General features: G+C 37.1%; 2 protein-coding genes across 5 annotated transcripts; one reads left to right on the top strand and one right to left on the bottom strand.

Annotated features, from left to right (window-relative positions):
- The first annotated feature begins 338 nt into the window (after window positions 1–338).
- LOC103712095 (E3 ubiquitin-protein ligase RMA1H1-like) lies at window positions 339–3,731 on the top strand. Of its 3 annotated transcripts, none has more exons than XM_039123751.1 (2): window positions 339–596; window positions 2,670–3,731. In XM_039123751.1, exon 2 carries the CDS (start codon window positions 2,714–2,716, stop codon window positions 3,650–3,652), a length of 939 nt encoding a protein of 312 aa, XP_038979679.1. In that variant the 5' UTR covers window positions 339–596; window positions 2,670–2,713; the 3' UTR covers window positions 3,653–3,731. The 3 variants fall into 3 exon arrangements, with proteins under 3 accessions (XP_038979679.1, XP_008796721.2, XP_008796722.2); XM_008798499.4 differs by having other exon boundaries at window positions 341–596; window positions 2,803–3,731; XM_008798500.4 differs by lacking the exon at window positions 339–596 and having other exon boundaries at window positions 618–2,716; window positions 2,803–3,731.
- Window positions 3,732–9,954: 6,223 nt separating this feature from the next.
- Window positions 9,955–20,540, bottom strand: LOC103712094 (pentatricopeptide repeat-containing protein At2g20710, mitochondrial). Of its 2 annotated transcripts, XR_001879740.3 has the most exons (3): window positions 20,037–20,540; window positions 10,761–12,149; window positions 9,955–10,525 (listed from the first exon to the last, which is right to left on the bottom strand). XR_001879740.3 is itself a non-coding variant. In XM_008798497.4 (2 exons), exons 1-2 carry the CDS (start codon window positions 20,328–20,330, stop codon window positions 10,896–10,898), a joined length of 1,548 nt encoding a protein of 515 aa, XP_008796719.1. In that variant the 5' UTR covers window positions 20,331–20,540; the 3' UTR covers window positions 10,562–10,895. The 2 variants fall into 2 exon arrangements, 1 of the variants encoding a protein (XP_008796719.1); XM_008798497.4 differs by lacking the exon at window positions 9,955–10,525 and having other exon boundaries at window positions 10,562–12,149.
- Between the last annotated feature and the right edge of the window lie 643 nt (window positions 20,541–21,183).

Raw genomic sequence — 21,183 nt, 5'->3', positions numbered from 1 at the left:
GACCACACTTTATTTTCTTCTTTTTCCGCGAACCAAACGAGCCCTATATAGGTTTAGTACAGAGACTATAGTAGCAAAAATTCTACCACCTGTCAAGCATATAATAATCAAAATATTCTATAGCTGATATCTGCAAGTAGTAGTAATATCTAAAGTACTGTAAATATCTCTATAAGTATCTCCAGTACTGGATAATTTTGGAAGTTTCTAGAGCTGAATTCCCGAACTCCTTCGATAATACCACACCTATTATTATGTACTGAATGAGAGCGATAGAAGCGGAGGGGGTGAAACTTTTTGCACGGGAAGGGATTTATCTTGATGGGCTGGGCGTAAACGGTTTGACGTCCCCAAGGCTTACATCCGGAGAGATAAGGCGGAAACCCTGCGGCGGGCAGCGGACCTCTCCCTTATAATGGTTAAAAAAAGAGAGAAAAAGCCGAACGAGAACGCCCTCCCTTTCCGCCATTAGAGAGCCCCCGAGCTCGCTCTCTCTCTCTCTCTCTCTCTCTCTCTCTCTCTCTCTCTCTTCCCTTCTCCTGATCATCAGAAGACCATCGCAAAGAGATTGAGAGAAGAAAGGGGGATTCAAAGGGGTAAGTCATCGTAACACTATCCGTTCTTCTTTTTTTTTGTTCCCGTGAGAAATCGATGGAATTTCGCGATGTTTTGAACGATAAAGGCAGCGTTTTGGGGTCCCTCTTTGATGTTTTCTTCGCCTTTGATTCAGGGTAGAGAATGGACTTGCGGGCATTTCTCGATCTTGGGGATTTTTTTTTTTGTTCCAAATCTTTCTTTTTTAAACAAAACTATGTGAAGATAGCGGTTTGAACCTTGGATGGGGTTCGATTCTTGTGTTTCTTGTTTGGATTACCTCGTTCCCCCGATTTTTCCGTTCAAAATTGTAGCTTTGGGATTGTACGATGGAATTCCAACGCGCCGGCTGGGAATATATGTAGCTTAATTGCTGAAGATTAGCTTTCTTGGGAATTTCTGGGAGTTCTGATGATTATCTTTTTCTCTTTTGCCTCTCGACCATCCTACCTATTTTTAGCAACTAAATTGCTATCTCGCTTCAAATTATTCTTCTCTTAATTTGGTGGCTAGGTTATTCTTTTGGAATTTTTTTTGTGACGCGTTTGAAGGTTTTGTACCTTTTTCTTTAAAGAAAGGGCCTTTTCTTGGTTCGTTGTTCTGTTCTTCCTTTGGAGAATTGATTGAATTGAAAGGTTGTTGCTTGAAACGGAACATAGATGAGAAAGCTAGTAGGCTTACCTTTTTAGCTTATAATGCTTTATAGTCAATTTATAACCTCTGAGTTGGCTGCTATTTTGATAATATTTTAGTGTAGGGATTCTTATTTTTTTGTTTTGTTTAAGATTTACTAGTAGAATTTCTCATGCTGGATTGGTCTGATTCCTTTTTCTCATAGAAAAGCTAAAGAAAGAATGAATTTTCCTCTACGGAATCACCAAAAGAAAGCATTAAATATGCAAGATATTCAGATGTCTTCGTTTTTATATATTTGAATAAAGGCTCGGTGTTCTCATAGATACGTTGTGGGGGGTATAGATCCTTAGATATAAGATGGGAAGTAAAATATAGATAGAAAGATCACTTTAGTATTACTGATGTATTATGAATATTCGAGGATTTACTTAAATCGCTGAAATCGGCGGCATCTATGCTGTTTGTTCCTCTTCTAATATGTGTCAATCAAAAATTCTTCCATTTCTCTCTCACCTTAATTCTTCATTGCTATGCACAGAATTGTGATATTTAGAAGAATCTTAAAAATTAACATATATGAACTACAAATGCATAGATGGTGATAACTTTTGAAATAGTATATAATTGATTATTCAATGCGATGCATAGCCCTCTTGTTAGGTTACACATATTTTATAGGCATAAAAATTGTGATGTCTGAACTGTTATTCTTGTATGATGGCTTTTACTACACATCATATGCATGATAGCTTCTTTTTGATCGAAATAATTGATACATGTGAACAGTGCTTATTTCAGCTGTTACTGTTTTTTTGTTGCTATTGGTTATTATTTTCCACTATATGCACAAATAGATCCCATTAAAATGGTAAACTTTGGATGTGACAAAACAGAATAAGTGTTGGTGAAACTCCGGAACCTTACTTTCTAAAAGAGTTATTATCCATAAAACATATTAGGAGTCTTGTAGCAATACCCAGAATTTGAGACAAACAGGTGGCCCTTCTAAGATAACGTCTTGTATTGGTACACGACAAAAGTATTGCATAATCTGTGAACGAAAGTTTGTTTAAGAAATGGAATGCTAGAACCAAAGTTGCGCAATTAACTGCGATAACTTTTGCATGAATTTATTTTCTTGTTAGGCATCTAGAAGCCAGATGGTATGCTACAAGTTGATCGTCCATCTCCATCACAATAGAGCTGGCATTGCCTTGTTCTAGCTAGTCATTTTGGTGATAGAAATTTATTATTCTATGGTGGATCATCTTTAACAACGTCCGTATTAGGCTTCTGTTGTTGGTTGCCTATTCTCTCATGGCTACTTGCATTTTGAGTTAGGGTTCCATGGCTACTTTTGGTTGATAGCTCCACTCCATCTTGAAAGCTTATTGATGATTCCTATCTTGTTTGGTGGTGTTTCTGGTGTCGCTGCTCAGCCTCACCTCTTCCTCCACCGGCATTCTTAAAAGCATAGTAATCCATGGTAGATGGAGTCAAATGCGGGCCATGTTTCTTTGTAACTCTCCACTGGAGGAGCCATAAACACATCATACTCTCTTGTTTATGCAGTGAGCACTTAGTCCTCTCAACCAGTTGCCCAGAAAAAGAGAGCATTCATAGCAAGATGGAGGTTGGAAGGCCAGCAGAGGGATGCTTGGGCGAATGCATGGAGGAAATTCAGCTGAGTCAGGAACCACCGAAGAAATGTGGCCTGGATGATGGCATGCCGGCATCGGCCAATGGGTGCTTTGATTGCAACATATGCTTGGACTCTGCCGTCAACCCGGTGGTTACCCTCTGTGGCCATCTCTACTGCTGGCCATGCATATATAAGTGGCTGCAGCAGGATGAGAGCATCTCCCAGCAGCAGTGCCCTGTCTGCAAGGCATCCATCTCCGAGAACACCCTGGTGCCGCTCTACGGCCGGGGTCACAGCACCAAGAAACCCCAAGAGACCCTCAAGATCCCCGATCGTCCCTCCGTCCATCGAGAGGCGATTGAACTCCAATCCTCATCCACAAATGGGGAGCGGTATGGCGATACGTACCCTCCAATTCTCCGGCATCGGCAGCAGCATTACCATCTCCATCAGCACGAGCATCGCCGCTATCCTTATTACAGCATTCCTGGTGGCGAAGCCATGCCACCATCCTCCCCACTGGGGACGCCGCCGGCGACACGGGTGATCAGTAGTCCGACCGCGGGGGGAGCGCTTGGGGGAATGGCGGTTGCAGTGCTTCCATGGGTCTTCAGGAATCAGGAGGCAGCTAGCATGAACTACTCGAGCAGCCCATACTATACAGCAAGGAATGGGGGCAGCCCAAGGCTCAGGAGGCAGGAGATGGAGCTGGAGAGAGCGCTCCATCAGATATGGGTTTTCCTGTTCTGCTGTTCAATGCTGTGCCTTCTCTTGTTCTGAGTGTAGATAATAAGACTGTTTGATTACATGTTGTAATGCCTCTTTACTTCAAGGGTTAACTAAGACTTTGAGAAAATTATTGACTGGCCTTTGTTGATAGACACACACACACACACACACACACACACACACACACAAACAAACAAGAAGATGGCCGACAATTTTGTAATCAGTGGGGGCAACAAGAATCTGATAAAATCTTATCTCATTCCAAGTTTCTGTGGTTCCACTTGGACCCAATGCTCTTGTAGTCTGGTAGCTATGATTGATCTGTTTGAATATCCAAGACAGCAGAAAAAAGCTAATGTTGTTAGGTGTTAAGTGGCTATCAAGCTTGGTGGACAGGGTTGCAAAAGGTTTGTCTTTGGGGCCCTTGATTTTCTGATTCCTTGGTGGGAGTCCTAATTCATGGATTAATTATTTTTTTTTCATCGCTGAAAATTACGAAATAAATGATCCTCATAAAAGCAGAATTTTGTCAAAAAAAAAAAAAATTAGTGCATCCTCACAAACATGAAAATGGTAGACAATTTTGTAATTGAAGGGAGCGAAAAAAAATAAATATAATCATATCTCAGAGCTCGTTCAAAGTGTAGGTCGAGATGTGCTTCTCTTGTTCCACTAGGAACCTAGGATGCAGAAAAGAGCTAATGTTGTTAGGTTTCCAGTCATCATGAAGCTTCATAGACAAAGTTGCAGGTCATTATTTTGGAGGTCTTGCTTTTCTAATTCCTTGGTGGGTGGTCCGATTGAATTAGATTTTTTTTTCTTAATTACTGAAAATTACAAAATAGTCGATCCTCAAAAAAAAAAAAAAAAAAAAGCGATGATCCCGTCATTTAACATTGTAGCCGTTCTCGATCATTTCATTGTGACTTACTATTTTATGTTAGTAATTTTCATAAACATGTACGAGGGTTTCAATTTAAGAAGATTGGTGACTTTGTCAAATAATATAATCATATTGTTTACTAACTGTTACTCTGTTCCAAGGTTAATAGTGTCATTAGAAGAAATATACACTCTACTTAAAAAAAAAAATGTTCTAGAAAAATGATGGGCGCCAAAATACTTGAGAAATATCTCCCATGGTTTGTGCTTGAAAACTTCTCCATTGAGTCCAAGAGTTTCCAATTTAATTTGGAATCAAAAGCTGAATTCTGTGGACGTAGCTGTTGTTTTCATAGTACCAGTAACTTTGGAGAAGCATCAAAATAGAATAATGGACCTTGGATGCCATCCGTTAAAAAACGTTGATTTTAGTGTTGTGAATCTTTTAAGATATTCTTCCGTTGGAGTTAAAAAATATACAAAATTAATGATCACCTCAGGGCATATCTTTCCTGCTCGTGATCACTATATTATATTTTTTTTTATTCCATCGGATAGAAAAAAAAAAAATTTCGACCAGCTCAATTCGAATCTCTAAAAAATAATAATAATAATAATAATAAATTACAAAGATAAGGATCGCGGCCCTCCAGCATCGCCTCTCACCTAACCGCATAGCAATCTCTTCTTAGCTTCTCCCCACTGTGCTTATTGCTTGTGACTCAAAACATGCTCTTCTTTCCCACGTAAGGCAACCCCCTTCTCACCTAACCGTTGCAGCTAATTATAATGTGACACCAGTCCTACCATTAATTTACTCCACTGCTCTTCATCCACCTCTAAGGAGTTGTTCTTGATGTTAATCCATCGTTGACAGTGTCGGCCCGAGCCTTAGGCGACCGAGCCGGTCACCTAAGGCCCCCGGCCCAGGGAAGGCCCCCACCGACAGCCACTTTTTTTTTTATATTGCTTAATTAGGGTGGGTGACGGACGAGTAGACGATGGATGTGAAAGGATAGGGGGCCTGGGGCTGGGCAGTGGGTAGTGGCAGTGGCGTCCGGCAGACGACTGAGACGGGGAGGGGACTGGGCGATGGCTACCGAGCTCCGCTCGTACGCTGCTACACGGCTACAGTGCGTCCCTTCGGCGTCTCCCCGATTTTAAGCTCGGCTCTTAGTCCTCTCTAGCTCTCCTCGCCGGCTCGCCGACGTCGCCGTCCTTGGCTCCTCGGCCTCCTCGGGCCTCGACTCTGCTCGACCGCTCGGACGGTCCGCTCTAAAGTCTACGGTCCACCACCTCCTCCTCCTCCGCTTTCGTCTGTGCTGCCTGCAGCCTGCCTGCCTCCTCCTCGGCTCCGAGGTCCAAGCTCTGGCCTCCTCAGCTCCGGCCTCCGGCCTCCCGTCCTCTCCTCTCCAGCTCTCCTCGCCGAGTCGCCATCCTCGGCTAGTCGGCTCCTCCGACCTCCGGCCTCCGGGCTCCGCGGCGACTGAGGCCTCCCGGCTCCCGACTTTCGACTCCCGACTTCCGACCTCCGACTTCCTGCCTCCAGGCTCCGCGGCGACCGAGGCCTCCTGGCTCTCTTCGCCGTCCTCGGCAGTCGGCTCCTCCGGCTCTGAGTCTTCGACTTCCTCCCGGCCCAGGGAAGGCCCCCACCCACCGACCCACGGTCACGGGTCGGTTGACTCGGTTCCCACAGGCCACAGTCCCACTTCCACTTTCCAAGTTCCCAGTTGGCCAGTTCCCACTGATCCCATTCCCAGGCACCAGCAGTGAGGCAGGACCGACGGGTGAGTCAGTCACTTAGTTTATTAATTAATTTTTGGTCCAATTAATTTTTATTTAGTCAAGTAATTGATTTAGAATTGGTTATTTTTTGGTCCAATTGTAGATTGGTTGTGACTTCAGCAGTTCGGCGCTATTCGGTCTCTTCTCGTCGTCCAGTTCGGCACTATTCCACCTCTTCTCGACACAATTAAGTTCGGCACTACTTGTCGGAACCCGAGTTTATTTTTCTTGACACAATTAAGTTTTATCATTTTTTAACTTTTTTATATTTTGATTTGTTTGTGGTGTTTTTTTAATTGCTTAGTTTGATAATATTATTTATAGATTAAAATGTCTAATAGAAAATATGACTGTGGGTATGAAAACTCAAAAAAAAAAAAAAAAATCGATAAACTCATTCAATCTCAAAAAGGAGCTCTAGATAGATTTGTTGTTATAAACAAACATAACACTACATCAAATTCAACTCAAGAATTAGCAATAGATAGTATTTTAATGGATCTTGAGTATAAAAGTTTAATTAGTAATTTTGCTTTTCAAAAAGCTAGACGAATTATTTTTAAATAAAAACTCGACACAATTAAATTCGGCACTACTTGTCGAAACCCGAGTTTGTTTTTCTTGACACAATTAAGTTTTATCATTTTTAACTTTTTTATATTTTGATTTGTTTGTGGTGTTTTTTTAATTGCTTAGTTTGATAATATTATTTATAGATTAAAATGTCTAATAGAAAATATGACTGTGGGTATGAAAAACTCAAAAAAAAAAGAAAAATCGATAAACTCATTCAATCTCAAAAAGGAGCTCTAGATAGATTTGTTGTTATAAACAAATATAACACTACATCAAATTCAACTCAAGATTAGCAATAGATAGTATTTTAATGGATCTTGAGTATAAAAGTTTAATTAGTAATTTTGCTTCTCAAAAAGCTAGACGAATTATTTTTAAATAAAAACTCGACACAATTAAGTTCGGCACTACTTGTCGGAACCCGAGTTTGTTTTTCTTGACACAATTAAGTTTTATCATTTTTAACTTTTTTATATTTTGATTTGTTTGTGGTGTTTTTTTATTGCTTAGTTTGATAATATTATTTATAGATTAAAATGTCTAATAGAAAATATGACTGTGGGTATGAAAAACTCAAAAAAAAAAGAAAAATCGATAAACTCATTCAATTTCAAAAAGGAGCTCTAGATAGATTTGTTGTTATAAACAAACATAACACTACATCAAATTCAACTCAAGAATTAGCAATAGATAGTATTTTAATGGATCTTGAGTATAAAAGTTTATAAAAGTTTAATTAGTAATTTTGCTTCTCAAAAAGCTAGACGAATTATTTTTAAATAAAAATTTTAAAATATTTTTATACTTATTAAAAAATTTATTATTTAAATAATAATAAAAAAGGCTCCTTCTAATGAGTTCGCCTAAGGCCCCCAAATGTATTGGGCCGCCCCTGATCGTTGATGCACTCCTGTGAATGGTTTCTCCCACAGCAGTGCTGTTGTTGCTCTCCATGTTTGTGGAGCTTGCTCAACTAGAAGTCTCTCATCATTACTTGAATATATTTGAAGCATATCTCTAGGTCTTGACGTAGGATTATGGATGCATTTGGTAATGTTGAGAGACAATCATTGGACAAGGATGGTTTGGCAATAAATATAACCATCTTTTGAGGGTGGGAAAGCTTGCAACTGGCCTTGGATGGAGAAAGAGAGGCCATGATATGAGCTTTGGATGTGCTCTAATAGTGATGAGAGTAGACTCCAAAGTTGGATTTGCATGTGGTTTGTGACTTATTAGTACTGAGAAAATTCAATGGAAAGGAAGCCAGAGTGTGTGCAAAAGATGTAATGGTTCTTCAGTAAGTAATATTTAGAATCCATTTGTTCTCAAGTATAAATATTGCATCTTGAAACCTGTAGTACTCCTAAAAATAAATAGTTGTCTTTGATCATCTTATTAGAGAGTCTTTGATGCCAGATTTATTAATAATTAACAAATATTTATTAATAAAAATATTAATATATTAATTAATTTTTATTTATAAATAATATTATTAATATATTAAATATAATAAATTCATTTATTGTATTAATTATGATAAATAATATACAATTAACCTATTTTTAAATTAATATATTTGTTAATGTATGAATAATTAATATATATAATTAATATAAATATCTATTAATATAATTATAACATCTTAATTATATATTGTGAATATGTATTATATTAAGATAAATAATCTATTAAATAATAAATATATATTAATATTTATTATAATTATTATGTAATTGTATATTAATATTATTATTTATTTAATAAATATTAATATAGGTATTTATGTCAAGTAATGACAATTTCATATTACTTTTACTCAGTAATCTAGTGTGAAAAAAAATAACCTCCTTAGAGGTATTTGTTTTATCTTCTTTTGGTAAAATAAGCGTGGAGCTCACCATTTATTTTATCATCTCTCACTCATCCTGTAACCCCCAATATATCAGCCTTTTCACTCTTAGAATATTTAATTAATTCAAAAAAATTTTAAAGTACTTATGCTAGAGAGATTAGGGTCTCTCTATCTTCCTCTCCTGCTGTATCCCCTAGCCAATACGTAACTCCTTCTTAGAAACAATAAATATCCTTGAAAAGCTCTATGGATCAAAGGTCGTAGATCAATCAGGTTAATCAGATAGATATGATCGATCAAAGAATACAAGTTCAGTGCCTTTAGAAAAGCAACTTGAAGTTTTAAAATGAGGCATGAGAAAGGGAATAAGATAAAGGAGTCGTTTGGTTTGCGGGAGAAAAAAAAAAAGCATGATCAATAGAAAAACGATCTCTTATTTGATTAGAGTTTTCAAAAGAAAAATGAAAAAATAATATTTTTATAAACATAAAATTTCCATATTTCATAAAAAAGAAAAACTTATGAGAAATATAAAAAAAGCTATTTTCCACCGATTAAAAATTGAAATATTTTTTTTCTAAAACTATTTTTAAGCCATCAAAATTCATGAATAAAATTTTTCATTTATTAAGGATATAATAGATATTTCATACAGCCTTTCCAGAACAATAGATGCTCAGCCAAACATAAATCACTCTACAATGTCACTTTTTCATTGTCAACCAAACATATAAAAACTATTTTTTTAGTTATCATATTCCAAAAAATTAACTTCCCAAAAAAAAAATTTCGATGAGAAAAAATTTTTCCTACGAACCAAATAAGTTTAAAATGTAATAGATAATACGGTGTCTTTTGAATCCAAACAATGAATTATTTGAGTACACATGATTGATGTCCCTCAAGATGGAATGATACATCATATTAGAGAACTGAATAAATCGATAAGCTTCCTCTTGTTCCTCTTCAGTTATGAGAGATCAAAATTTCAGCCAAATTGAAAGCTCCCATTCTCCCAAGACAAGTAATCAGAAACCACACTAATTCTTTATTTTATATTGAAAGAACTAAAAGATAAATTTCAATAAGGCACAACTTTTAGCTTAAAATTAGCAAAGGTAACTAAGGTGATAAAGTGGTCATTTGGTCACACTAAAAAACAAATTTTGGTATATCTTAGAAAAGTGAGTAGCTGTTTGACTGGTTCACCAAAAAAATCAAAAAAACTTTGAGCTGAATAGATGTTCCATGCTAATTACCTGCACCACTAAAGAGCTTATATAAGATAAAACTACAATACATTCAGAAGAACACCGGAAAAAAAAGAAAAACAAACAACGAAAGAAACAACAAAAAACAAAAGATATATGCTACAAGAATTATAAGCTGATTAGGTCTAAAGCAGTCTAGTTCCAGGGATCTAAAAAGAACAGATTGTAGGTCAACATACTCATGCATAGATTGCTGATGGCAGGAGAAATTCTAGGGTCCCAGAATAACTTCAAATCATGAAGATTCAAAACGTTAAGGTACTTCACATGCTCACTGCTCACTCCATTCTGCATGTCTCGTGGTACTACAAGTGTGCATGGCATGAATGCCGCACCCAGAATCTGTGCATCTTCGCAATCGAGAACTGTACATCTCGAAATATTGAAGATATTACCCGCCGTAGAAATGGTAATCACCCTGAATGCTTGACAGAGGAACGGGCAGAAAGTTGCATACATCAGAGAGGGAACTAGCATCCTGGGAGTGATCTCTTTCATGATCTCCAACAAGATACCACACTTTATGTTGCATAACGAAAATTGATTACTTTTTTTCTGACCAAGAATTTGTACAAAAGAAACTCGCATGAGTTCAAATGAATTAGCATGAAGTTAATTAAGAAATGAAACAAAAACAAATTACATATAGTTCAATTTGTTCAGATACATTGATCAGTTAATGGGGTCATGCATTTTGAAGACATGACATCCATGAAAAGTAATGTATCAAACCGGGGACCAGATCACTAAGGTTTTAAATTCCAGACCAAACGTAATTTGAATTGGTTACCTTGAGATTCTTCAGCACTAAGATACCGATAGTTTCGGTATGTGACAAATGCAGCAAAGCAGGCACAGAGCAACTAACAGTGTTGGCTCACTTTGGAAAATTAAGTATTGGGTGCCACAAACTTTGACTCTTGTTTCAACATGAAGATTCTGGATGATGTTGGTTGTTTTTCTCCTCCAGAATCTTTTGTGTTTCACCATCTGCATTCAATCCATTCTCTTTCATCTGCTCTAGCAAATCGGTGACTGGTTTCTGAGCTAACAAGTAAGTCCTCAGCAAGCAGTGATAATTTTCCTCTGTCAAAGGGACCAGACATCTTAACATTTTCACAAACTTCTCTGCTGCTTCCACATCCTTTTGATCTCTGAAGTACTCCAAGCTCGCAAGAACATTTGCAGGATTTGGCTTCCATCTAGTTTGCCCTGTCAATTGTAATGCCTTCTTCATCATCTCGACTGCTTTTAAAGGCTGACCTTCTCGAAAATACCCACCCGCTAAACGGTCCCATGTATTAGCAAAAGGTGTCCTTCCACTCTCAATGACCTGACTTACTAGTGATTCTGCCTTCCCTAGAAGCCCTTTCCTACAATAAGCACCAATAAGCAGATTCGGCACCCGGAAATCATAGAAATTACACCGGGTTTCCCACTCCTTCAAGATAGCCTCTGCACCCTCAATATCGTCTAACTTCAGTAGCGCACTTATCATGCACATGTACATTGAGTTGGATAACCTCTCTCTTGCTTTGTATGCATTCCATACTCGGTGTAGCTCATCTTTGCTGCCAATATCAGCATATAGAGAGAGTATAAACCCATAAGCAACTCGACCCTTCTTTTGAGGGATCTGTTTCTCTGATTTTTTCAGTGCTGCTAAGGCCTTATCCATTAACCCTATTTTCATATAACCCTTAGCAGCAACTGCATATATGTGCCAATTTGCAGGTACTTTAGGATCTTGTATTTTTTTCAGAATTTTTTCCATCCCATTGATGTTGGAAGTGTTGGCATATGCTTCCATTAGAATATTGTAGGTGAAAAAATCAGGAAGAATTCCTTTTTCTTGCATTTCTTGGAATGTGGCGTCTACTTTACCAAGTTCTCCTATGTCAGAGTAGAGTTTCAATAGCATATTGTACACAAAAGATGAGAGCATATTTGACTCCTTCATTTTCTCAAAGAGAGCCTCTGCTTTCTCAACAGATTTCTCTTCTGCATAGCAGCTGAGAAGAGCACCATGAGGCTGATAGAATTTTAATTGTCTGGGTATGTTATTGAAATAATTCTCTGCATGTTCAAGGCCATGAACTTTATTGATAACTTGCAGTCGATAAGCAAGGTCACCTGGTGTTAAGGGAAAATACCTCCGGTCGCTCATCCACGTAGATATCTGGAGTAATAATTGGGAAAGTTTTAATCTTTTGTTACAGTGAACTTAACAATAAAATTTACGCAATTATTAGAGCTTAGCGGTATAGAGAATAAAGATCGGCCAGCAATAAAAAAAAAATTAAATGAAAATATATGCAGCTTTTATGAATTGAAAAGCAATCTTATCAATAGTTGTAGAAAGATTTTGCTTTGGGATGTTGTATCTGCCAGGCCCTGTACTTTAAAGTGACTTCCTTTTTCCTTATTTTTTACTTTGCACTTTCACTTTCATACTGCCCAAAATTATCTAATTTTCTAATACCCCCCTAATGCACTTCCCTGTTGAAAAAATTCGATCAGCTTGATCAATTGTCCAAGCTAGGTTGCATGGCCATTCTTTCCTTTGGGGAATAAAGTACATCAATCATGATAAAGTATAAAAATTGTGTCAACAAAAGAATTAGGTATCCAAGTCATGATGTTCATGATTATACTAGTAAATTCTTACGTCCCAACCAAGTTTGAGAACTTGGTTTCAGTTCTGCTAAGGCTTACCTAGCTTCAGTTTTGGCAGTTTCCCAGGTTAAGGCTTTCAGTCAAAAAATTGACGTCAAGACAAGTTATTACACAACATTTTAGAGCATTTTGTGCCATATGGATTCTTTATTTCTGTAGTTGCAGTGGAGCTGGGGTGAAGGTGATATTGTATTGAAGTGCAACTCATTTAAATTATGGCAGTTTTCTGTACTGAGAACACTATGCTATTTGCTTGTTATATTTTAGTTATTCAAAAAAATTATTATATTTAGTAGTTGTGATGTTTGCATTGCCTATTGTATTCAAGTCTTTTCTTTCTCGTCTTTTAGTGGAACTCACAAATATATTGAATTTGAGCATGTCTCTCATAATTCTGAACTTGAAGTTTTTAACTTAATGCCTGCAATTCTAGAACTTTATTTTTTATTTTATATAATTGAAGACGTTATTATTATGATCATCATTTACTATTATCATTTGTATAAAGTTAACATTGAATATTTTATTATTATGATTATCATTTACTATTAAAGATGTTATTTTTTATTTTATATAAATGAAGATGTTATTACTGTGATTATCATTTACTATGATCATCATCTCCTGTAGTTGATCATTTTAGTCTTCATAAGATATATAAAATTTGAAGATGTTATTACTATAATTGAAGATTTTATAACAATTGAAGATGTTATTACTATGTTTATCATTTACTATGATCATTTTACTAGGAAAATTTCTGCAGGTTTCGACCTGTCAATTGTTAGATTTATCATCCAAAAGTAGATGATCCCTTTTAACTCAAGAAAAACAAAGAAATATGCACAGAACCCAGACTACAGAACTTCGGTACTTGAACCAATAGATAAATGATCCCTGTTATGACAGTAAATAATTAAGTAAAACTTAAAAAAAAAGAGCATTTATGTCTCGGTCAACTTGCAATTGAAATGAACTGAAACCGTGTTTCTTGGGCTAGCTTCAGCTTAGTTTGATGATTGAAACTCTGGACCTTGGTCTTGACAACAGGACCCATTTGATCAACCTATCATTCGACTTGACAGTTTTTCTACTTAATATATAATCATATACCTTGCAGATACTTTACAATTAAAACTTGAAATAGATGATTAAAGCAGTCATCAACTCAACCAACGTCCAGAACCTGTTGAACTGGGCTGACCTGCCACATCATCTGTGTCACGAGTTTCTGGTTCAATCATGGGTTGAGTGCGGTGCGACCGGTTCCCATTGTTTTAAATCCCTACTCAACCACCAGTCTTCTCCTCAAATCCCCACCAGGCCATCCTTCTCCCAATGTCAAGATCTCTCTCTGATTCATAGGTGCCACAAAGAAGTATAATCTCGAAGAAGCTCTCTATCCCTCTGATCTGAAGAATCTCTCTCTCTCTCTCTCTCTCTCTCTCTCTCTCTCTGATCTGAAGAATCTCTCTAATTTGAAGAAGAAGAAGAGTGCTAGTTCCTTTGCCTCGGGCCCCTTACTGATCTTATCCACCCTCTAGATCCAGTCACTCCTCCACACTTCCCGATCTAGCCACCCAGCTATGCTGCCTTCAATAAAAGAGGTGAACATGGAGACTCTTCAACCCATGTGGGGAACGATGGAGCATAGCAGGTGGGTGGCAACTCGTGGTGAACTATGAAGCACAGCAAGCAAGCTACAAATGGTCGAACGACACTCCCAAGAGTCTTCTCTCTTTACTATCTCAAAGAATATCAGAGAACTAACACCTTTCCCAATTTTTTTAAACCTTGAGTCAACCTAGATGGGTGAATAGTGGGTCAGCTCATTCTAGACATGGTATGCCGTACCGGCCCAAACCGGACGGTACAGGTCGTACCATACCAGTTCGGGTACCGGTACCCGGTACGAATAGCGTACCGGTATCCGATACAGGTGGCGTACTAACACTCGGTATGCCAAAAAAACTCCATACTGTACCGTACCGATACTGTGCTAGTGTGGCACCAGTACGGGGTTCGGTACCAAGACGGCTAACCTTGGTTCCAGGTCAAACGGCTTAAGCAAGTTGCACAGCTTAATTGACATTCCCAGTCTTCAGGCGACCCAACTCGGAAAAGACTTTGGGTCACGGGTCAGAAGGTAGCAAATCCCTAATGGACTTGGACCCTCTTAAGTAAAATTCTACCCCAAATCAAATTTAAATTAGCACAAGAAATAAAAAACCTATCATTCCTTACCCCTTCAAACAAACTTGTCCTCATGTTCAAATTTTGTTGGGAGGTACACATTGGCCATCTTCATCATCGCAGCTCTCCTTTTGTAGCCTTACAACTATAATTGTCACTACCAATGCAAGACAAACATTATAGTGATTCCCACTTAGATAATCTACCAAGCAAACATTGAATCATCAAAGAAGCTTGGTGAAGCTAAACAAGTTCGCCATGCATATCTTTATACTCATGGAAGAAAGTTGGAAACATTGGACCTTCAACAACCTCTTCTTGTGTGCAAGCACCATGGTGAAATTCAAAGCTTTCTACTTTTGATGTCTCTCCTGAAGAATCGTTAACTTTATCATTGGACTTCCACATCTGCACATAAGAAATCGACTTTAAGATTGCTAGATGACTTGAAATTTCTAGTTTCCTTCACATCAAGGCATTGATCTTGGAAATATTTTATTATTTGCACGGTTGGCTTTGTAGTCATAGTGACTAATGCCAAAGCCAGTTCATCATCATCCTTCTACAGTTGCTCAAAGGCTTGAGAAATTGTAGCTTGAAAAGCTGACAGAATTTCCTCTTTAAATTGAATAAGCTTCTGATCAAATGTTTCCTCAAGCCTTGCTTTGAGGCCAGCTTCAAGATGCAACCTTGGATCATCAACTACTTGTCAAAACGAATTTGATGGAACCATAGCATAGCACAAGGTCGTTACTCTGACACCAAGTCAACAAGAACCCAATTCTCTATCTATGGTATTTTGAGCACAAGAAGACAAATAAAAATGAGAATAGTGAAAAAGAAAGGATATTCAATCACTTCAAGGAGACTGGAACATCCACAGGCTATTAGGCCAATTTCATCAAACTGATTTCTTATCTAGATGGCCCCTAGGGCACTACAGATTTGTAGGTTCACAATTACTTGTCCCACCATCAAATAGAGCCTTCATATTTACCAATCCACAAAGAAATTGTTAGTTTTTACCAAAGTATAACAATTGATAACAAACGCAAGTCTCTATCTACATGGATTAACTTCTTAGGAAAATAGAGCCTTCATTTTTACCAAAGTATAACCATTGTCCTTCCACATCCAACCTACTTTTCTCAGACGTGTGTTCAGTCAATCTTCCTAAAGCTAAAGGACTAAGAATCCAACTCCCTATGCAACTTCTACATGGTTCCTGATGTATTTCCAGTTTCCATAAGCATGTGTTCATCAACTCTTCATTTTGCCACACAAGTAGTGGCCAAATAATGCGCACTACAATCAATTCAAGCATTTAATATCTTTTTTATGACTTGTATATGCATGTCTTTTAGCACTATCACATGGCACCAATAGGTGTACTCCTTAGAACTCATGTTTCACTTCAATTACCTTTAGCAACTCTGCAGCTTAAGAAGATTTTCTTCTATCAAAAGGTTTCTTTCTTTGTACTTTGATCTTCACCACCATCTAGAAAGCTTCATTAATGGTGTAACACTTTAAAGTATGGATTTCTTGATGTCTCATACAACCTAATTTCAGATCCAGACAAATATATGAATTATTTAGATAACTTGACAGTGTATCCCCAATTCATTGAACTTTCATGTAAATTTCAAACAGCATTGCATTAGCAAGGTATTTCTCCTTTTTTTTCTTCTCCTTCAACAGTACCAAATATGATCAAGTCCCCTCACTTTTAGCTTTATGTAGATTACATGACTTTTGTCCATCATAATTTTATAGTCAAGATAACTTTCATGAGATATCATCTACATGAGAAACAATATACGTTTCCACCAAACGGCAAAGCATCCATCTCAATTCTTATTATGTTTCTTAATGAATTGTAGTAGTCACCTTAATCATCCCTTGAGATTCGTTGAATGGTATTACAAACCTTGCTGAATAGTACTAAGTACAGACCTTTTAATGCAAGTTTACTGACAACAATGTCTAACTCAAGCAAGTCACTTGAACACTATCGTCAAGAAAACTCTTCAAAAAAAAAACTTTACAATTCCAAATTAGTGTTTATTAGCAGATCTTGTCCCAATTTTCCCTCTTTAGACCTCCCTATCAGTGACCAGTCACTCACTTAATTCACGTTTGCATGATTTAAAAGGATAGTGAAACTGTCTATTTATTACCTTGCCTGTGGAAAAGTTAGTATTACTTGTAGACATTCTTGCACTCTGCAGCTTAGGTACCAATGTGATGCAAGGTCTATTTTATAAAGTAAGATATAGGTTCTGCTTTAAGGAATCCAAGGGCAACCTATTTCAATGCAGCAATGGGTAAAAAGTAGATGCTGTCTGAGTTATGATTTTAAATTTCAGAACATTTAATTTGCTGGCCAGAGATAAATAGGTGAAGTTAATATTTCAGATAAAATTATCAACCTCAGTTTCCAAAATATCACTAAATTATAAAATATGCTTGAGAAAAGGATGGTGTGGCAAGAGTTTAGAAGAACGCAAGAAATAAATTACTAACTAACCCTAAGTTATTATGCCAAAATGGCAGCGCATGGTCGATAATTTTAATGCAATGTACCAATGGATTTCCTGAAATTAAGTTTTGGATATAACCTACTTAGACTTGATATCATAACCAAAAATGACCATGATAAAAGAAATCATTACTTCTTTTTATTTTTTATTAAAGCCAGCATCCTATATAAGTTTTCAGAAGAATTCAACTTAAAATCCCTTCAAGTTATCAACCTTAAACAAAAAAAAACATAGTCAAATTGCAAACCAATTAGTCTTAAAATTTAAACAAGAACCTTAAGTGTTTGTCATATGCTCATAAGTTCAAGAATGATAAAGCATGGTAAGAATGACAAAACATGGTACAAAACAAATAGATCAAGCTGGCTCTCTTTTCAGTAAAATAGAGCAACCTATCTTTAAAAAAAAAATCACCATCGTATAGGAACTTTGAGTCACATTACTTCGCTCAGGATTCACATGGAATCAAGGCACACAACTCAGTTTAAAAGTAAAATGACACAAAAACTACAAATGCGAAAATAAGGGCAAACACTTCTAAATATACAGACTGGCCAGACGACGCATAAGAATGAAGTTCTTCAGGCCAGCAAACATATGCAAGGACCAAACAACCCCCCTCTTTTCCTTTCTTCTTTAGGTACAGAAAAATCTCCCATTTGAGTTTGAATGAGCAGCATGTTCTACTAAATTGTTCAAAGATAAATATCTTAATTATAAATGCACAAGAACTACTTTAGTCAAAACAATAGTGTTGAAGCATTTCCACAATGCACCTTTTGTATTCTGTGCTAGTGCACACCATTGTTCAGCATTTTATATCAATGACCTAATGGCATTTTAAAGTTTAAGCTTGCTAATCAAAAGTTCTCATAATCTTGAACAAGCGTTATCTCCTTGCTGAACTCTCTACGAGTGCATGTAAGACGCAATTGATATCCATAGAAAATTTCAACACTGTCACATCCCATATTCCTTTCAATTAATGTTAGCAAATCTTCTCGAACTGGTTTGGTTATTAAATTAGGTAAGCTCCAAGTAGTGCCTAATTCGTCAATTAGTATTGCAAAAGTAGTAAGCAATATATTGCCCATCCCATCAGCAACTAGTAACAATTCTTTCTAGCCGCCAAGATTTGTGTATAACTTGCAGTTTTCCTAGTGTTAGTCAATGACATTGAGTGATAGGATGTGCAAAAAGTTCACTATTGAAGACAGCAAAACAGTTTTGTCCAACATTGTTTTGAATTTTTTTCCTCTCTATCCTTTTTTTTTGTTTGCTTTAGCGGGCTTTTCATACAATACGTGTACGAATACACTCAATAAAATCAGAAAACAAAAGATCACGGAGTGCCCGGGGCAACTTGCTCTCACCGGCCCACAAGGTGCTCCCAGAATGACTAGCCACATAAGCGGCCACCCAATCCACAACACCGTTGGCCTCTCTATCCTTTTTTTTCCTAAACTACCAATCTGCAACTTCTAACTAAAAGAAAAAACAATCCGCAAAAAATGCACTTGAAGGTCAAGTTGGTAAAAATGTAAATCATCATTTCAAGATAAGAGCAACTTCAGAATCCCATTTTCTGTTCAAAATCCCATATTTGTGTTTTCTTAGTAAGTCATCAACACAACAATAAATCTATCGAGATTCAATATTATCAGGCATACACAGGGTACACTGTAGAGCCATATTATGAAGATAAATTGCAACATAATTCAATGTCTATATATACACCCAACAGTTCAATTATTCATTACATGAATACGTACATATGTGGTGGCATACTCAGCTTGGTGTAAATTTATGAAACTTGTATATATTTGGGTTAATGCCAGAGTGGCATCCGATAATTCCTTTGAACCTTTGCTCAAGAAAATCAATGGATGTCGTCATGTTTCAAATTCAGGACTTTCATGTTGCTTTCCAATTTTAGTCATATTATAACTGTTTGAGTTACTTATATCCCATATAATTGGGGAAAATGTCCCCCACCTTCTCTATACCTAGTCGAATTTAGGATTTAATGCTAATTCACCCTCTACTCTTTAAAGTTACTTATGAAAACACCCACAGGCACATTATTAAAACTACAAAGATTGAAATAAATAAATAGGAGACCAGAGGATATCTTAAAAGATGATATCATTTTATAGAGTATGTCATAAAAGATAATATCATTTCATATAAAATAGAAAAACAAGAAAGGAAATCCATGCAATGTCATTGAATTAAGTGTCTAAAAAGAGAAACCGAGGATAAAGCAACATCAATGTCCAGGAAAGGATTTAAAAAAAAAATCAAACAAATGATACCACTCAGAATGGAATTCTTTAGGTTGTTCAGCTCAATCGTATATAATCCTTTAAACAAAATGGACATAGACTAGGAAAACTAAAAATGCACAACTAGTAAAGAACATGATGGTTACACTCAAATGCAATAGAATTTCAACCCACTAAACATAAACTTCTAAACAGAGAATAATTAATCTTGTCGCTATAAGAATGAAGTTAAAAATCCAATCTTTTTCTCAAAACAGAGATTTTTAACCACAGCAATCAAAACATCTAGAGTTAAAAAAATAAAAATGAAAATAGAAAAACACGACGAAGAAGAAGAAGAAGAAAGAAAGGAGGAGAAAGATTTTAGACCTCGAGGGCGTGAGAGTATCTCCGGAAATCCATCATCTGCTTGACCATCGACTGGAGGTCTTTCTTCTCCACGGGCTTCCCTTCCTGGACCCATCTCTCCAGAACGGGGACGACCGAGATCTTGGGGTCCGCCACCAGCACCACCCGGTTGTAGAGGGTGTCCGTCCAGCCCCTGTCGGCCGGTTGGCGGATCGCTTCCGTGGACAGGAAAGCCCCCAAACCGGCCTTAACCCTAACCCTAGATTCAAGCTGGTACAAAGGACGGGCTCCACTGGAGGAGCCAAAGAGCTTCATGACGGCTCTGTAACTGCATGCAACTCTGCTGCACTCCGTGGTAGGGAGGCTCGAAAGGGGGAATGGGAATGGTCCAGGTCGGGGGTTTTGGGGTCGGGCTTAAACCCTCGTCTACTTTTTCTTCTGAAAAAAAAAGAAAAAAACAATTGTACGAGTAGACAATTGGATTTTCAAGTGGAATTTGCCAAAAATAGGAGATCGAATCATCTATTTGATCAAATCAAGGGGAATTTTTCTCAAGCGCCTATATTTGGTTGGAGGAGTTACAATTAACTTCAATTTCAACTATTTGATTGAAGAGAATTTTATTATAATTTCAATTTTAGAGGAGAATAGGAGTTGCCGATTCTAAATGTATTTTTTTTCCTTTGTTTCCTTTTCTAGAGGGGGTGATTGGTGGGGCTAGAAATCTGGCCATTGAATTTGAATTTGAAAGTAATTAATCTACCAATTCGAACAATATCATCAGGTAGAGCCTATCCAAATTTTTGTATATATGCGCCGCACCTCGTAAACAAAAAGAAAGTGCTTTGGAGCCTACATTGTGTTTACATGAAAAATTGATCGGGCATGCTAATATTGGCATGGTAATATGATATTTAATTATCCTTATGTGCCGCATCATATCCCATGAGTTTACACCAATTTTTGATGAGTGTGCATCCATTAAAGTTCTAGTTGATTAAAAAAAATCTCCAATTTAGGTATATAGAAATTTTTTTTTTTTTTTTACCTCTAGCTTTCATGCAAATTATCGGGGAGATTGTTCTCAACTAGAATGGGAATCTTAGCAAACATGAGAGTAGGGTTTTACTGACCCATCAAGCCATAGTATATAATTTATGAAGTATTT

This window comes from Phoenix dactylifera, chromosome 2, assembly GCF_009389715.1.
Source record: "Phoenix dactylifera cultivar Barhee BC4 chromosome 2, palm_55x_up_171113_PBpolish2nd_filt_p, whole genome shotgun sequence".
In the NCBI taxonomy this organism is placed as follows: Eukaryota; Viridiplantae; Streptophyta; class Magnoliopsida; order Arecales; family Arecaceae; genus Phoenix; species Phoenix dactylifera.
The sequence above is the reverse complement of the archived record's forward strand: the minus strand, read 5'-3'. Positions and strand labels throughout refer to the sequence as shown.

Bases quoted from the DNA above. Each gene is read 5' to 3' on its own strand.
- LOC103712095 (XM_039123751.1), top strand. From the start codon at position 2,714: ATGGTAGATGGAGTCAAATGCGGGCCATGTTTCTTTGTAACTCTCCAC.
- LOC103712094 (XM_008798497.4), bottom strand. From the start codon at position 20,330: ATGAAGCTCTTTGGCTCCTCCAGTGGAGCCCGTCCTTTGTACCAGCTT. The intron at 12,150-20,036 runs GTCTAAAATCTT...TTATTACTCCAG, and splicing joins GATACTCTCACGCCCTCGAG to ATATCTACGTGGATGAGCGA.